At 44.5% G+C, this 18,226-nt stretch overlaps 1 protein-coding gene across 2 annotated transcripts in view; it reads left to right on the top strand.

Moving 5' to 3' along the window:
* The window catches only part of MTHFD1L (methylenetetrahydrofolate dehydrogenase (NADP+ dependent) 1 like), a 173,663-nt gene continuing 155,437 nt past the window's right edge, over positions 1-18,226 (top strand). For both annotated transcript variants that reach the window (XM_077776038.1, XM_077776037.1), the window contains exons 1-6: positions 1-83; positions 1,405-1,455; positions 1,546-1,599; positions 4,796-4,920; positions 6,704-6,804; positions 9,021-9,157. In XM_077776038.1, coding sequence (XP_077632164.1) covers positions 1,423-1,455; positions 1,546-1,599; positions 4,796-4,920; positions 6,704-6,804; positions 9,021-9,157 — 450 coding nt within the window. In that variant the 5' untranslated portion in view covers positions 1-83; positions 1,405-1,422. The remainder of the gene's footprint in view (positions 84-1,404; positions 1,456-1,545; positions 1,600-4,795; positions 4,921-6,703; positions 6,805-9,020; positions 9,158-18,226) is intronic.

Raw genomic sequence — 18,226 nt, 5'->3', positions numbered from 1 at the left:
AAGTCATTCAGAATTCAAAAGACGTTCTGAGTTTATTGCAAGAAAAAAACCCTTCCTTTCAGCCGGTGCTCGCTATTATCCAGGTAAGTCGGGAGTGTGGTTCGGTCCTGCTATTTGAGGCTGCCTTTCAATTTAGAAGATAATCGTATAGAGAAGGTCAGGGCATTTCTGGTCACGAAAGTCCCATTTGGGCAGGGAAGACAGGGCGCGGCTGGAAACACAGTCTTTTCCCTCTTCCGTCAGTCATTTTGCTTCTGCCGGGTTACTGGTTAGTTACCGCTCTGCTTGGGTGGGTGTTTAGTGAGTCTTTCTCCTCTTGGCGTGGGTAGCTTTCAGAGCTTCGGAGGTAGGCGGCCACATAAGTTGTGTTACATAGGATGTATTGTCCGTGTGTGCTCATAAATGCTTATCAGGTACGATTGGAAAATGAGGGGGAAACGTTGCCCTTGGTTTCTGCGGAAGACAGATGCTTGCCGGGGCCCGGTGTTCAGTGACGTCACTGGGGCCGGTGACGCCTGCCGTACGTTTGCAGGGCCCGGCCTCGGTACAGGCCAGAAGGACTTGCGTTCATGTACATCTTTTGGCTGCGGCCCCTTCGTTCCCAACTGCAGCTGGCGCTGTTTGCCGTCCTTCTTGGCACCCCTAGGGGGTGACAGGTGCAGGGAAATACCGAGGCCAGCCAAGCCCGTGAGCTAACACAGCCCAGCAGCTGGGCCCCCGCCGTCGTTTCTGGAATGTGCTAAATGTGTCCGAACGGCAGCCTCCAGCACCATCAGCGCTGTGATGTTCAAGCCTGTGGAGCTATGCTCGAGTCACGTGCGTGCTGCGGGGTCTGCCTCCACGTCCCCTGCAGACAGGCAAGTGAGAAGGGTAGAAGGAAAAGGGACGGGAGCCCGGAGCTCCCGGGCCTGTGCTTGCTGATCGCTTTCCAGCCACGGGCAAGTCCTCTAAGCCTCTGTCTTTGGTGTCCTCGTCTAGAAAGAGATGCTGGCTATGTGGCTACGTGTGCCTTAGTGGGGCTATTATTGTTAATGTTTATTTATTTTCGAGAGAGAGACAGAGTGTGTCCGGGGGAGGGGCAGAGAGAGAGGGAGACACGGAATCTGAAGCAGGCTCCATCCAGGCTCTGAGCTGAAGTCGGGCGCTTAACCGACTGAGCCACCCAGGCGCCCCAAGAGGGCTATTATTTTTTAAAAGTAACATAATTTGAAAGTTGTGAAATATATAGATGAGTAAATACCAGCTCTGAGTCTCCTTTTGTGAGCAGTAAGATTCTGTATTTCTGTCTCTTTCTAATTAATTAGGTAATTTATAATCGCAAGATTAGTCTCTTGTTACGTCTTGTGCTTTTTTTCAAGATGTTTTTGTTGTCCTCACATTGTCATTCTTGCTTCGTCTCCTAAGGCAGGTGATGATAACTTGATGCAGGAGATAAACCAGAATTTGGCGGAGGAGGTGAGGATTGTTGAATTCCACAAATCCATCATCATTTTTTGACAGCACGCTCTCTTACCGCGGCGGAATAACCTTGTGTTCCCTTTGCAGGCTGGTCTGAACATCACTCACATCTGCCTCCCTCCGGATAGCAGTGAAGATGAGGTAACTACCACGGGCACTTGAACGCTCCAGTCGCTTTCTTCTTTAGACCTCCTGAACCTTTCGGCACCTCTCAGTGTGGTTAGAACAGATCGGCCTCTTCTTATGGCCGAACTGAGAGGGAAGATCACTTTTCCCTCTGCGTAAATGTTCCTTGGCCGATTATCCCTTAGCATATGTTTCTGTTGAAGACTTGGTCCATGACTCGGTGACTTTGGTTGTGTTTCTTTGGCTGCAGCAGTAGCGTCTAGTGGAAACCGTCTGTCTCTCAGGGTCTGGAGGACTGGTTGAGGTTTTTCCCTGTCCTGACTGGTTGTTCGCCCTTGGCCGTTCCCTTGGCTTCCCTGGGTCACAGGTGGCTTATCAATAAACTAAAGGAATAGGAAGAAATCCTCTTCAGAGTCCTTTCCAGGCGAATGTTCTGGGAGTAGCAGCTTTTGTAAGTGTCATCTCAAGCCTGGAAGAAGCAGCCACCCCTGTAAGTAGTGGTGAGGAAACTAGACCACAAGCCATGCTTGTGTTTGATCCTTCCGTGGCTAGCTTTTCTTCAGCCTGGCTGTCACAGCCTGGCTGTGACTGTCTTGACTGCCACTAATGGAAAACTTCCAATCACAGAATGTGAAATAACACAGAAGTTTATTTTTCTCATACATAAGTCAAGTTTAGAAGCAGGATGCTATGTATCACGAGGGTACCAGAAATTTAGGCTCCTTCCATCTTGCTGCTCTATTGTCTGTGTATCCAAGATGGCAGATTCAACTCTGCATCTCACATCCACGTTATAGTCAGGGTCAAATAAATCCAGACTTAGTAAGGAGAGACATAACTCCAAAGGATTATTGCAGTAGGGATAGTGAGTCAGAGAATGTTTTACCTGGTAGCCAGCCTTTCCTCAGAAGGGGTTATCTGTTAATCAAGCTAAGGGTGGGCCAACCACTAGCAACATGGAGGAAGGAGGGAAATTTCTCCAAGTCAAGTGTCATTAACAAGCATTTTGTTCAGATTTAGCTGTGGGGACAAGTGGTTCACCTAATCGTTTATGAGACAACAAATGGGAATTTGGAGTCTCTGTATTTGGTTCTTGCAGAGGTTGGGGATATTTCTTAACTGTGTTTTCTCAGATCATGAGGCTCAGCTCAGCAACTTTTGTCACCTGTTTTCATAGATCGTGAGGCTCAATTCAGCAACTTACTGTCACCAGCAAGGAAAAGGAAGGATAAGGACCAAAGACAGGGAGGCCCTCAGTCTCTTGCCTTCAGGGACAGTTTCTAAAAGTCACAGTTCTGCTTCTGTGCCATTGACCTGAACCTAATTGCTTGGCCACGAAGCAAGGAAGGCTGGGAAATGTAGTCTTTACACCAGATGGTCCTAGACCATTTATTATAACAGCTAAAAATCAAGAGTTTATTACTAAGGAAGAAGGGAAACCGTATCTGGGCAAATGGTTTCTGCCCCACTTGCCATTCTGATGTACTAGAAATACTGACACCTGTCCCACCAGCATTAACAAATGCAGAGAAATTTGTTGTCCCTTTGCAGGACACCCATTGTCGGTATTTCTTCCGGTTGCCTGTCACTGGTGGTGACAGCTGTTGATTTTTTTTTTTATTCGTTGACTTATTTGTTGACAGAGAGTCACATATGCCCCATTTTTTTCCTTCTTTTTTTAAAAAAAATTTTTTTAGTGTTTTTATTTATTTCTGAGGGAGAGAGAGAGACAGCATGAGCAGGGGAGGGGCAGAGAGAGAGGGAGACACAGAATCTGAAACAGGTTCCAGGCTCTGAGCTGTCAGCACAGAGCCCGATGCGGGGCCCGAACCCACGAACTGTGAGATCATGACCCGAGCTGAAGTCAGACACTTAACCGACTGAGCCACCCAGGCCCCCCCCCACCATTTTTCTTTAAAATTTTGATAAATGTGAATTTGCATGGTGGTGGTATTATTATGTTGGAAAAGAGTACAGATCTTAATTTATGAGTTAAGATTTTCTCGTTGCTTCTACCACATCTTAGTTACAGGTAACAATAGACTACCCTCTTCATTCTGGGCTGCCCGTCGTTGTCACTCCCTGTGACCACCCCAAGCCCGCCATCACTCCATTAGTCCTTTATCTGCTTTAGTTTTCTTTGCATCATTTACCACTTCCAGAGATTTTACTGTTTTTTGATTTTGCTCTTGTCTTCCCCATCGGACTGTACGCTCCATGAGGACAGGCATTTTGTTCACAACTGAAATTCCTGTCTTAGAACCATAACAGTGTAAGTGCTTAAAACATTCAACATTTGTGGAATGAATAAAAGAAGAGTAAATGAATGAAACAAAATTTTCTTTCTCATTTTTGTAGATCAGATAGATAGCTCTTACCAGGTGGACGTGCACAGTGACTTTTTGCTAGACAGTGAAACAGAAGTGGTCAGCCAGTACTTCTCACAGTGAGACCCCTGCCAATGGGCTGGTATCTCTTTTTCTTAGGAACAAATAATATTGTGGAATGAAATGAATCCACATGTTATCTCCTGGGGTAAAATAAACAAAGAGGACAGGGCGTTGCTTATTAAAAGACCTACCTAACCATTCGTTAGCTTTTACATTACCTTCCCAAACTATACTTTGGTCTTTTTCATAAATAGTGAGTTTCCTATAAAAGGGAGCTATGTCTGCTTAGAATGCATTGATCATAAGGCTTTGGAAATGCTCTCTGTGTGCCAGGCAGGTCCAGAGAACCTGAGGGCCTGAGCGATGGCTCCTTGGGTGTGAAGGTTGGGAAGCTTTTGTTAAACACATTGGGTTTGAAATACAGGCTTGTCTGGGCCAGTTTGGAATGTTTGAGACTCCTGCTTCCTGGTCTCCCTGAAGGTTGGCGGTGCGTTTCGCATAAGTGTAATTGTGGACAGGGAATTGTCTTCTGCGTATCTAAATGTTGTTAACTGTTCTGTTCTGTTCTGTTCTGGCAGGAAGTAGTGCAACAGGGAGACTAAGAGGCACTAAAATTCAGTCATGCTTCTTTTGAGCTTTTGTAAACATGGTCAGAAAGAGAAACTAGATGTGATTCATTCGGCTTTACATCAAGTCTTAAACAAGGTCTGAGAAAGGAACTATAACAGATGCATTTTTATGAATCTGTTCTTTATATAAAGCTCCTTTTGTGGGGTCTTATTGTCACAAAACTGATTTTAGGATTTCTTTTTCCTCTGTAGATTATAGACGAAATCTTGAAGATTAACGAAGACACCAGAGTACATGGCCTTGCCCTTCAGATCTCTGAGAGCTCATTTAGCAACAAAGTTCTTAATGCCTTGAAACCAGAAAAAGATGTGGATGGGTGAGAAAATATAAAAGAAAACAATCAACTCTTATTGCCAAGCGAGTTTTTCTACTGAAATTTTTCTTTTTAGAGTTCCACTGTTTCAACTATGTCAGTAACTAAGAGGTGAAAGAAATCCTTTAACTATTTCAGGGGCTTGAGGGCTTTTTAAACTCAATGTAAGCAAGTTACATATATTCGGGGCACCTGGGTAGCTCAGTCGGTTAAACTTCCGACTTGGGCTCAGGTCATGATCTCGCAGTTCTTGGGTTTGAGCCCCACATCAGGCTCTGTGTTGATAGCTCAGAGCCTGGAGCCTGCTTCAAATTCTGTCTCTCTCCCCCGCCTTTCTCTCTCCCTCCCCTGCTTACACTGTGTCTTTCTCTCTCTCAGAAATAAATAAACAACAACAACAAAAAAACCCAAAGTTACAGATTCTAGAAATTGCACTTGCCTTTTGTCGTGCTTGGGTGCCACTCTGAAATAGTGCCCTTAACACCATCATGTTCATTTGGTGACTTCCTGCCTGACTTACAGTCCTTGGCCAGCCTTGTCTTCTGATGAACTTCTCCTTGACAATTCTGCCAGACCAAAGAAACAGCCCAGTGCCCTGAGTCACCAGCTAATTCACCAGCTGATTGAGAAAAGCAACACAAGCACTTTTATGCACAACACAAGGTCTTATTTGAAATGAGAGTGGAAAACTACAAATGGGCAGCGCCCTAATATTTGTCTTTGACTCATGTCCTGGTGCAGACGGCAGCTTCAGGGGACAGGGAGTACCGCCCGTTCACGTGGGCCATCCAGACTCTTCTGGGGAAGCACAAACCCCATTTTCCTATGTGGAACTAGGAAGTGTTTTGTACCGCAGCCAAAGTGTTACGAGGTTGTAAGCAAATTAGAAGTTAGATTCCCAGTCCATCAGGTCTTATGGGAGCGAGCTCAATTGAGAGGCCGCCGCCTCGCTTTTTCTGTTACTGTAGCCTCTGTGGGCACCCAGACCAAGGAGAGACCCAAACATGGGTTGCACAGTTGTCCTGAAAATCTCTGGCCCTAGTGCTAGACTAACTAGAAAGGAGAATGCCTTCTCAATTAGAATACATCTAGAACCTGCAGATATCAAAGTGTGATTTCAAATCTTTCATGAAAAAGAAGAGAATTGTGGAAAGTTTCTGTGTGTCCATTTTGTTATTAACCTGTATTGAGACCATCAGTTTCAGCTAGGTAGTTCTGGACCAGTCAGTCCTGGATTTGGTTGAGGAAGAGCACAAAGGCCATTGCAAGTCCCTGGTCCCTCACTGTGTTCCTTGATTTCCCAAGGAGGTAACTGTTGATGCTAAATGGGGATCAGACTTGTGAATCCAAGCCTTGCTACGTTCCCCAGAGTTCTAGGATTCGTCCTGGATTGTAATACTGATCCAGATATACATTTCCTTAAGGGACAAGTGAGCTCCACCGTATGACCATGGTTTGCACACTTTAGGGCGGATTCCCTGCTGTGCCTTGAACAGAGCCCCCTGGAGTTGTGCACCGTGAGGCCTGAGGCTGTGGTCCTGCGATCCAGGCAGAACCAGAATTCCCAAGGCCGTCCCCAACCCACAGGGACCACTTCAGAGTTTCCTGAGGGACTGCGCTAAGAAACTAGTGGCCTTTGTTCCTGCCCACTCTTTAGAGTTAATGATTTAATATGTCCTGTCTGAAACGTTGACTCAGAAGTTAGTTGGGATTCATACATGTGGGTTACACATCAGTAAGTTTCGACTAAGCTTTGACTTCCAACTTTCCTTATTTTCAAATTCAGAGTAACAGACGTGAACCTGGGGAGGCTGGTCCGAGGGGACGCCCATGAGTGTTACGTCTCACCTGTGGCCAGAGCTGTAGTTGAACTTCTTGAAAAGTCAGGTATGATTGCTCCTTCAGAAATGCTGCTATTTCCTATGGATTGGTATGGACTTGACTTTTTAATAAGCATTTGTTTGTAGAAGATTTTAGTTGAAACATGGAAGTGATGTTCAGAGTCAGCTCTTTTTCTCATCTTTTGGGAGCTATAAAGGAGTAGGGCAAATTTTTCTAACAAGATTAACTGTATTACAGTTTTAAAGAGAAACTGGTGAAGATGGGCGGCCTGTTGTAAACAAGTGTTCAGCTTCTCTGGTGAAAGTCAAAATAACCACAGTGAAATCTGTTCCAAGTGTCAACTCCTCAAGTGTGTCTGTATGTAGACTTAAATAAGACTTGTGTTTAGTGTTTAAATGAGGAAGCTGTCAGATAGAGTTCAGGGTATGGAAACCCTGGTTGGGATTCACCCGTGAGCAGTGTTGCTTTCAGTAATCAGTCTTCAGTTTCCATCATTCTCCCCTTGACCTTGCTCTTTTATGTCAGTGATGTAGAAATGAATAATTTCTTTTTCTTGGTTATCAGATTTAATGAGTAAATGATTACTGTGAGTTTCATATACTTGAGGACCTTCTAGGTAAATATATAAAAATATAACTAAATTTTTCTTTTTTTATTAAAATTTTTTTAATGTTTTATTTATTTCTGGGAGAGAGAGAGAGGCAGCATGAGCAGGGGAGGGTCAGAGAGAGAGGGAGATACAGAATCCGAAGCAGGCTCCAGGCTCTGAGCTAGATATCAGCACAGAGCCTGACATGGGGCTCGAACCCACGAACCGTGAGATCATGACCTGAGCCGAAGTTAGACACTTAACCGACTGAGCCACCCAGGCGCCCCATAACTAAATTTTTCTTGATTCCAGCTTGAGTAAAAATGAGGCAGATGCCCCCTTTCCATGTTGAAACCTGCAGCAATCAAAAAAAAAATTCTGAAATAGTTAATATCCCAAAAGAACTTCTACAACTCAGTACCCACTAATAGCAATAATTGATTAAAACATTAAAAATGTCTGAGTAGACATTGTTCCAAAGAAGACATACAGATGGCCAACAGACACATGAAAAAGCACTCAATGTCACGGATCATCAGGGAAATGCAAATAAAAACCATAGTGAGATATCACCTCACACCAGTCAAAATGGCTAGAATCAAAACCAAAAGAAACGACAGGTATTGGCGAGGATGTGGAGGGAAAGGAAGCCTCGTGCACTCTTGCTGGGAATGCAAAGTGGTGCAGCCGCTGTGGGAAACAATATGGAGGTTCCTCAAAAAGTTAATAGAAATACTAAATGACCCAGTAATTCTACTACATGGGTTTTTACCCAAAGAAAGTGAAGACAGTAATTTAAAAAGATGTATGCACCCTATATTTATTGCAGCATTACTTACAACAGATATGATATGGAAGCAATCTAAGTAATCTACTGATAGATGAATGGATAGAGATCTGGTATACATGTACAATGGAATATCAGTCATAAACAAGAATGAGATTTTGCCATTTGTGATAACATGGATGGACCTAGAGGGTATTATGCTAAATGAAGTAACTCAGAGAAAGCCAAATACCATATGACTCCTTATTTTTGGTGCCTGAAAAACAAAACAAACAAAAAAAGTAGAGTCAGACCCTTAGACACAGAACAAACTGGTGCTTGCCATGGGGAGGGGGCAAGATGGGGGAAGGGGAGTGGGAGGAACAGGCTTCTAGTTACGGAATGAGTAAGTCACAGGAATAAAAGGAACGCACTGGGAATACAGTCAGTGGTACTGAAATAGCGTTGTATGGTGACAGATGGCTGCAACACTTAATGGTGAGCGTAGAGTGACATACAGTCACACCACTGTGTTGTACACCTGAAACTAATAGAGCATTGTGTGTCAACTATACTCCAAATAAAAAAAAACAACCCTCCGAAGTATACACCAAAAGTTCTATTAGAAGATTAACTCTTAATACATACCTTTAAGACAAGTAGCCGTTAAGCTGAGGTCACCCATGCAGACCCTGTTTTTCCATCCTGTGACTTAATCAGGATGACGATTCTCAGTCACTCTACTGTAAAACTCACAAAGAAAGAGTCAATAATGGCTGGTCCTTGTTAGCTGTAACTTGACTGTGATGGCCGAGTTTAAAAAGTTCTTTTTCCTTACACTAAGGCTGCCTGGGAGCAGGACGCTGAAGGTTTGATTATAATACTGGATTTCCATTTGGTGGGTAGGTGTCAACTTGGACGGAAAAAAGGTCTTGGTAGTAGGAGCCCATGGGTCTTTGGAAGCCGCCCTGCAATGCCTGTTCCAGAGAAGAGGGTCCATGACAATGAGCTCCCAGTGGAAAACACCTCAGCTTCAAAGCAAGGTAAGCATCTTTCGTGTGGGAAACGTAATTTTAAATGCTTACACTAGGAAAGGGAAGAGACTGGAAATGTGTTGCATAAGCATTTAGCATAAGAAGCTAAAGAACAACAGCAGAAAAAGCTAAAGAACAAAGCAGTTTCAAAGGATGAAAACAATAAAGAGGAGAAGCTAATGAAATAGAAAACCAGTGTACGTGAGGGGTTATCAGCTGAGCCAAAAGTCAGCCCTTGGAGGAGTCTGGTAAATTGGAAACACCACTACCCAAAATAATCGAGACGAAAAGAGAACACCACCAGTGTTAGGAAACGAAGGGACATAACCACAGAAGAAAAATTATTTTCTAAAAAGGAAACTATGTGCAATTTTATGCTGGTAAATTTGAAAATGTGTATGAAATGAAAACGTCTAAAAACATGTAGCTTACAAAATGGATTTAAGTAAAATCCATTAGATTTATATGTGTTAAAGACATTGAATCCATCTACCCACCAAACATGCAAACAAAACAGGCAACAGGTGGTATAAATGAGTTCTTCTGTCATCAAAGAGCAGATCATAATCTTTTCCATAGAATAAAAAAAGAACACTTCCTAATGCATTTTATGAGTGCCTGAACAAGGACAGAATGCTAAAGGACAACTACAGACCAATCGCATCTGTGAACACAGATAAAATAATCATCAAAATGTTAGCAAACCAAATCCAACGCCAGGTTGGGGTTCTCATGGGATCGCAAGCCTGGCTTAATTAATCTCAAAAAATCCATTAAAAGCCATTAACATAATTCACCATATTGTCAGATTAAAACCTATACAGTCACCATAGTAGACCCAGAGAAGTCATTTGATAAAAATCTAGTGTCCATTACGATTTTTTTCCCCTGAAAAACCATTTAATGTAGGAAATTAAGGGAATACCTTAACCCAATAAAATACCTGAAAAGTTCGAGCACCGAGATTTAATAGCGATATTAGAACGATTTCTTTGGGAATTAGGAAAGATAAAAGGGTGCCTGTTACCAGCACTCCTACTCGGCACCGTATGGGAGTTACTAGCCAGTGTCACAATACGAAGAAAAGAAGAATTTATGATGGTTGTCAAGGAAGACACCAGGCTGTCCTCAATCCTACATGATAGGATCACCTGCATAAAAAGTCCAGAAGAATCTATTAGAAAATGAGAATGAATAAGAGTTCACTTGGGTTTTTGGGTGTAAGATCAACATGCAAAAACAAATGCATTTCTACACATCACACCCACAGCTACAAAATTAATTAAAAAAAAATAATTTATTTTGAGAGAGTGCACACATACGTGAACAGGGAAGGTACAAAGGGAAGGGGAGAGAGAATCCCAAGCAGGCTCCATGCTGTCAGCATAGAGCTTCATGTGGGGCTCCATCTCACCAACCAAGAGATCATGACCTGAGCTTGAAATCAAGGCTTGGAGACTCTGAACCAACTGAGCCACCCAGGCGCCCCACCTTATATCATTCTTTTACATTTTCATGACTGAAATAGTTAATAAAGTTTTTAATTTCAAAATATGACCATGAATTTAACAGGTTTCATGCAAAGTGAAGTTAAATTAAAAGCGTATTAAGTATAGGGGCACCTGGGTGGCTTAGTCGGTCAAGCATCCAACTCTGGGCTTCAGCTCACGTCACATGATCTCACAGTTCGTGACTTCGAGCCCCACATCCGGGCTCTGTGCTGACAGCCCAGAGCCTGCTTGGGATTCTCTCTCTCCCTCTCTCTCCGCCCCTACCTTACTCTCTCTCTCAAAAATAAACATTTTTTTTAAAAAGCGTATTAGGTACAATAAAGTACTGCAGAACAACATCAAAAATACATGCTCCTCGTGTTGCTGCAGGAGAACCGGAAGGAGGAAGTTGCAGTCCTGCCCAGGGAAGACAGGGTCTCCACTGTATATTTGAGTGGCAGGTGGATTGAATCCATTTTAAGACCTCAGAAACATCTTGCAATTGAGGTCAAACTTACATGCCTTTTTACTGGTCACCACATGGTGGCAGCCTGTTCAAGAAAATTCAAAGGTTGTGTTGTGCAGTCCAGATCCTAGAATTTTTGATCTGGAAGCTTAGTGAAAGAGGAAAACAAACCCTGCTCTGAACTGACCAGCTGTGGTGAAAAAGAGAAAAATACCTTCACTGGCAATTGACTGTTTTCACAGCTGTCACAGAGACTTTGCTAGTTGTATCTGTATTCTTGTAAAACAAAGACATCTTTCAAAGTATTTTTTTTTATTATGGAGATAAATCACCTTGACTCTTCTTTGGGATAAATCTCGTCTTGACTTTGAGAACGATTAAGTGGCTTTACTCTCTAGAGATTCTAGAAATTGGGTAACTTTCCTGTTTTTAGATATTCAAGAAGGTTCTCTTAAAAGTTCACATTGCACACTAATTCTGTTTCCTGAGGCCTTGGTATTTATAACTGCACCACCATGGATCTTAGACACTGTGGACTTTCTCTTTATTGATTCATATTTAAAAAAGATTTTTTTAAATGTTTGTTTATTTTTGAGAGAGAGGGGCAGACTGTAAGCGGGTAGGGGCCGAGAGAGAGGGACACAAAGAATCTGAAGCAGGCTGCAGGCTCTGAGCTGTCAGCCCAGAGCCCGACACGGGGCTCGAGCTCATGAACTGTGAGTTCATGACCTGAGCCGAAGTCGGACACTTAACTGACTGAGCCACCCAGGCGCCTGAATCTGTCATCTTTGTAGCCAAAAATATGGGAAGAGATTTTCAGGGCTCCTCAAACTCTTTGTCTTTGAAATTTATTTGGTCTCCAGAATTTGGCCCCCCTATGCCTGGTGTACTTCTTGTTCCACAGCGAAATAAAGCCTTTACCTTTGCCTTTTCCATGCCGGCAGCCAGCACGTGACTGCCACTTCCGTCCCTGCTCACACACCCCCGTGCTTCTGCCTGACAGTGGGCATTTCCCTCCTCTGTTTTATTCTAAAACACAGGCCATTGCTGGACCTTGTTGCAAAGGGTCAGTGGAGGTCTGCAGACTAGCAGTGGTGGCAGCTAATGAGGTGCCGAGAGCACTGGGGCACGGGTTGGCATCCTGGGGCACCTTCCCCGGGACAGGGCACGTCCACCCTTACTGCACCTTTAGAAAACCTTCACGGTGAAAAACATTGAAAGTGTAACTTTAATAACAGATTGAGATTTTTGTTTTCTAATTTTATTAAGAGCAAATAAATAGTCCGATGTAGGGGCGCCTGGGTGGCTCAGTCAGTTAAGCGTCTGACTTTGGCTCAGGTCATGATCTCACAGTTCATTGGTTCGAGCCCCGTGTCGGGCTCTGTGCTGACATCTCGGAGCCTGGAGCCTGCTTCAGATTCTGTGTCTCCCTCTCTCTGACCCTCTCCTGATCACGCTGCCTCTCCCTCTCAGGAAAAAAAAAAAAACAAAAATACATTTAAAAAAAATAGTCCAATGTAAGGTTATAGTACTTTTAGATTCTCCTTATCGGCAGTGACAAGTGTTGTGGAAAGAAAAGAGGAAGCAAAGGATTTGGGCTGTTAGGTCGAAGGAAGTCATCTTTGCAAAGCGTTCCTTCCAGGCTTATTTGTACCTGGCACGGAACGAGACTCCCCAATGGCTGTCTGGTTGGGGATTTCCATCGTGAGAGGATTGAGGATCAGGAAGTGACCGTGAAACGTTAAGAGTCCAGTTACAGCCCGTCCCCTACACTGCGTGGCCTTTCAGGTCGGGGCTGCCCTGCAGGTAATNCTCCCCTGCTCACGCTGTCTCTCTCTCTCCTAGAAATAAGTAAAACAAAAAAAAAAAAAAGAAAAAAATAAGTTTCCTGCCTTGTTGTGAGCATCACTTCTGGGCTTTGCAGCGTTTTGCATCTGCATGTGGAGACGGGAAGGCCATCTGGGCATTTGTCCAAGTTGGCCGCGCGCTCTGGGGCATCAGATGTCAATGAGCCAGAGCTCTGGCCATGGTGTTTGTGGGTAGGGCTGAGGAATCGCCCTCCTTCCTCCACCCAGACTCAGACCCCACTCTCAGCTTCCCAGACCCCTGGAGAGAGTGACTCCCTGACATGGGGACTAGGCAGAGCCCCCCGCCCATTGAGAACTGGCTTATCTCTTCCGCACCCTGATGAGTTCACCATGATGCCAAAAACAATTTGAAGATGATGTTCTGCATTTACTATTTGTGAGTTGGAGCGGTACCCCTCTCCGGGCAAGTGAGGTTTTCAGGCCCTTCGGTGCTCGGTGTGCACACCCCCTTCACACACGGCTAGCGGGAGAGCCTCCTGAATTTGGGGTTAGACACAGCTGGAGGATGGTGGTGAAATGGCGTCCAGCTGTGACAAATTGGGTCCTTCCCAGCTGTGTGTATAAGAAATAACCCAGAAATAAGAGAACCGTTTTATTTTGTTTTTCTCAGAGGATCTCATTTCTCCTCCTTCTGAGCACAGAGACCCTCAAAACTAGTACTAACACAAGAAGGGAAAAATATAAGGTTTTCCCATTTGAAGGATCAAAGTGTGTCATTTTTTTGAGCAGAGCTAAATGATCACAAAGTCGTTTCCAGTTTACATTCACTGCATGGCATGGCTTATAAAAGGCTTTTAAAAGTGGATTGGAAAATTCCAAATATATTTGTATTGTACATATAAAATCTTGACCCCAAAAAAATCCTTTTCTCCAAAGATTGGGAAAACCCTAGCTTTTAAACTAGGTGAGATTAGTGAGTTACGTGATTGGATATCTTAATTTAAAAAAAATATTTTTTTTAATGTATTTATTTCTGAGAGAGAGGCAGCGTGAGCAGGGGAGGGTCAGAGAGAGAGGGAGATACAGAATCCGAAGCAACCTCTAGACTCTGAGCTGGCAGTCCGCACAGAGCCCTATGCAGGGCTCAAACCCACAAACCGCAAGATCATGACCTGAGCCAAAGTCAGACGCTCAACTGACTGAGCCACCCAGGCGCCCCTGGATATCTTAATTTTTAATGCATATGCCTTTTAAGTCCTGCAGGAAATAAAACATAATCGTTACAAACCAAAAATATGGCAGTACTGGTTTTTCTGGAGATCTTTGTTTTTTCACAGGGCTTGGAGTTAATGTCGAGGGTCTGTCGTTTCTACCCGGAGGTCTCCTTGTATTTCTTGAAGGACGTGTCTAGCGATCATGTACCAGAGCCTTTGTTAACATGCATTTTCTCTTTTGTTGAACTACCTTTTCACTGAGTTGTCAGAGCCTGGAACCTGCTTCAGATTCTGTGACTCCGTCCCCCTCCCCTCCTTGTGTTCTGTCTCTCTCTCAAAAATAAACAGACATTTTAAAAGATTTAAAAAAAAAAAATTCAGGTGCCTGGGTGGCTCAGTCAGTTGAGCATCCGACTTTTGATTTCAGCTCAGGTCATGACCCGAGGGTTGTGAGATCGAGCCCTGCGTCGGGCTCCCACACTGTCGAGCTTGCTCCGCTGCTTGGGATTCTCTCTCCCTCTCCCTCTGCCCTTTCCCCCACTCGCTCTCTCTCTCTCTCTTAAAAAAAAGAACCAACTAAGTCTTTTTAGGACTTTGCCGTGAGATGGTCAAGGAGTCTCTGTGGCACATGAAGTTTCACGGACACTTCTCATTGCAAAGCACCGGGAAGAATGGCTGTGGGACGCTGGATCTTTAAAGCCTCGTGACCAGGCTCACACAAACCAGTGTGTCCCAGTTTGTGGAAGGTGGAAGAACAAGTTCAAGCCAGCCTTCCCTCAAGACCCTTCCCCGTAGTGTGTGCGACGGCGCCCAGCTCGGGTGCAGATGGTCGAGAATGCCCATGGGGGCAACTGAAGCAGAAATGAAATGTTTCCTCGTTTCTTTTCTGTATCCCAGGGGTTTGCCCTGTTCCCTTCCATCTTGTAGATCCTAGTTGTAAAATCTTGTAGGCCGGGGTTTTTATTTTCAGATAGTCAGTGACCTCAGTCTGTGCCTGCCCTGCGCAGCACGAGAGCTGGCCCCTGAGTGAGTCTGTTCCCGAAGGAACCCCGGACCTCCTTCATTCTCTGAAGCAGTTGTAACTTTAGAAGCACATCCTTGCTGGAGAAAGGACCTGTTGATTTATTTTTATTTTTGTTTTTTCTGAACTTGGTTTTCTGACCCGTGTTGATAACTTTTGAAGAACAGAAACTTGTTTTATGGGTCTCAGGTAATATAATCATGATTCATCAAAACCTATCTTTCTACCTTTGTTTTTTTTTAAACCATTCCAGCTTTCCGTGTGTGTGTGTGTGTGTGTGTGTGTGTATACACACATCTCGTACCTGGGATTCCCACACGTACCCTTCAGGACACATCTATAGTTAGTGGGAGATAAATTCTGTCTTCAGCCAACAGGGTGGGGCTGTACTTTCTAGAGCTTGAATTTTAAAATGCTTTTTTCTTTTTTCTTTTCTTTCTTTCTTTCTTCTTTTTTTTTTTGCTAAATACAAAATCACGATGTCCCTTATAACCTTGCAAATCCCATCTGTCCTCCATCTCCCCTCTCTCCATTTTCTGACGCTTGCCGCAGAGAAACAGTTTTCATGATATCTCTACTCTATATTGCTCCCTCATGTTCCCCGTTAAACGTCAGCATATCCTTGTCTTATTATCTTTCAGGTCTTCCGCCTGGGGATGGGCGGTGCTATGTAAGCAGCTTCTCCTGCAAGCCTCAGCAGAGAAAGCAATGTTTTGTTAGGAGGTAGAGTTGCAAGCCAGGCTCTGGCCAGGGTCTTTCCCATTTGGGAGGAGGAAAGTTGAAACAGCCAGCGAGACGATAATTCTCCTTGAATTCCTTAGCTCATTAAAATCATCTCGGGTCCCCAGTGGGTTATTTATTGATGTAAGCATCTAGCAGTTTTCCTTTCCAGAAAGAATTAACATCTCCAGTGCGAGCATTACTAATGGCAGAGATTTTTTGTCTTTTCTCTGTGGGAGTAACTACGTCCAGTTGCTTATTAGCACAGCGCACTTTGGAGTTGCGTTTAAATACGGAGTGAAGGGGTCGGCATGTGATTCCTGAGATTTATAGGTAATGAAAAGAACAGGTTGTATCAAAGACACCACATGTAGGAAACTAAGTGTCCTTAGGGGACTCTGTGAACCTGTGATCCTCGGCTTTTTCCAAAACGAACGTTTCAGCCTCGCGTATATTAACTTCCTTTTCATAGAAGTTTTAACATGTTCTGTGTTTGCTGCTAGTGTGCATGAAAATGCAGTAAAATGGCGTTTCTTATCTGCTGATCATTTCCAACACACATTAAACATTTGAGTTTCTCTTGAGGCTTACTGTGGTTGAATATCTGCCGTGGTATAAGGGCGTGAAGAAATTTTTTTATTCAAGCATGTAAAATCCTCTTTTCATAAGAACACTTTTTGCCCCTAATAACATCACCCAAGAACCTAGCTGCTATCTATCTACGGAGGACACGTGACATTAACACACTAGATAGAGTTGATTCCGTTTCAGTGTTGTGGCCCTGCCCAGTAAGGAAAGGATACTTGTTTTAGTAAGGACTTCTCTTCTTTTTAATGGGATTAATTTAATCATTTTACTCGACACGATTTCAATGCATTCTTCCTCCTGGGCCTTAAGGAAGTACGGCACTGAAAAGCAGTGAGCACTGTGTGACTCGTTAGTAGTACTCAGTGACTGTTAATTCCCTTTTCCCGGTTGGCGTGATCAGATCTATCCGATGTTCCTGGGATGTTAATTTTTTTTTTTTTTTAGTTACCTTTTTTTTTTTTTCTTATGTTTTTATTTATTTCTGAGAGAGAGAGCATGAGAAGGGGAGGGTCAGAGAGAGAGGGAGACACAGAATCTGAAACAGGCTCCAGGCTCCGAGCTGGCTGTCAGCACAGAGCCTGATGCGGGGCTCGAACCCACGAACCGTGAGATCATGACCTGAGCTGAAGTAGGACGCTTAACTGACTGAACCACCCAGGCGCCCCCTTGGGATGTTAATTTTACAAGTTGTCTTTATCGGCTCTTTGAAAAGACATGCCATTTAAGTTGTTACCTTGTTCCTCCTCGATCAAGGGAGCTTGGCACCATTCTAGATCCTGGCTTTTTTCTTCACAAACCAGGTAGGACTGTCATGGATTTTCCTCCCCTCGCTGCCGTCTCTCGTCCTGAGATTCGTAAGAGACATTAGCCGGTACAGCCTTTTGCCCAAACTGTGTCCCAGACTTTGAGGCTGAGCTGCTGGCCGGGTGCGTCCCCGAGCCCTTCTGCAATCAGCCTGTCCACGCTGGGAAGGGATGAGGGTGCATGGAACACATCCATTTCCGGGGACTTTGGGTGGTGGGCCTGGCAGCGGGGCGGTTTCTGTTTCACCTCCCTCTCCTCTGTCTGTCATTTGCAGGGCATGGAAGTCTGTGGAGAAAGCAAGGAAGGGAGGAAAGCAGTGTGGGAGAGCAGAGGGCTGCAGCGTCCTCTGTCTCCCCCATTGAGTGTCCGAGACTGGCTCCTCTGGGGGGAAACAGGGAGGTGCTCACACTCTCGGAGCCTCAGTTTCCTTGTCTCTTTAATGGGTGCAGTAACACCAACCCACATAGCTGTCACGTGCAGCCACAGCTCTTTTCCCCGACAGGGTCTCAGATCCCCCCCCCCTTCTCCTGGTGCCCTCCTAATGAATCCAGTTTGCCATCGTCGGTTGCATAACTGGGGACGGGTGGTCATTCTTTGGTTGAGGTCAGAGCCGATCGCTTCCCCTGCTTCTCGATGTCACCTTCCTACCAGACACATCCCTCCAGCCCTGTGTCATCAGAATCGGACAGGACGGATATGATGAATGTGTTTTGTAGTAATAGTTGAATCCTGTTCCTTTCTCTCTCTCTCTCAAGAAAAAAAAAAGCAGTTTGACAGGAGACTAAGCAGAGCCTCAAGGAAAATGAGATTCTTTCTTGAGCTCTTGAAAATCCTCCCATAGATCCAGTAAAGGTTCCATATGGGTCTAATTTTGACTGTGCAGTTGCACAGGCCCGCAGGCCCCCCGAACTGGCCAGATCTTCAAGAGGCTTCCCCACAGCAGCCCCCCGACCCCCCCCCCAACCTC

The sequence above is a fragment of the Crocuta crocuta genome, unplaced genomic scaffold (assembly GCF_008692635.1).
Source record: "Crocuta crocuta isolate KB4526 unplaced genomic scaffold, BGI_CrCroc_1.0 scaffold25, whole genome shotgun sequence".
NCBI classification, from domain to species: Eukaryota; Metazoa; Chordata; class Mammalia; order Carnivora; family Hyaenidae; genus Crocuta; species Crocuta crocuta.
The sequence above is the reverse complement of the archived record's forward strand: the minus strand, read 5'-3'. Positions and strand labels throughout refer to the sequence as shown.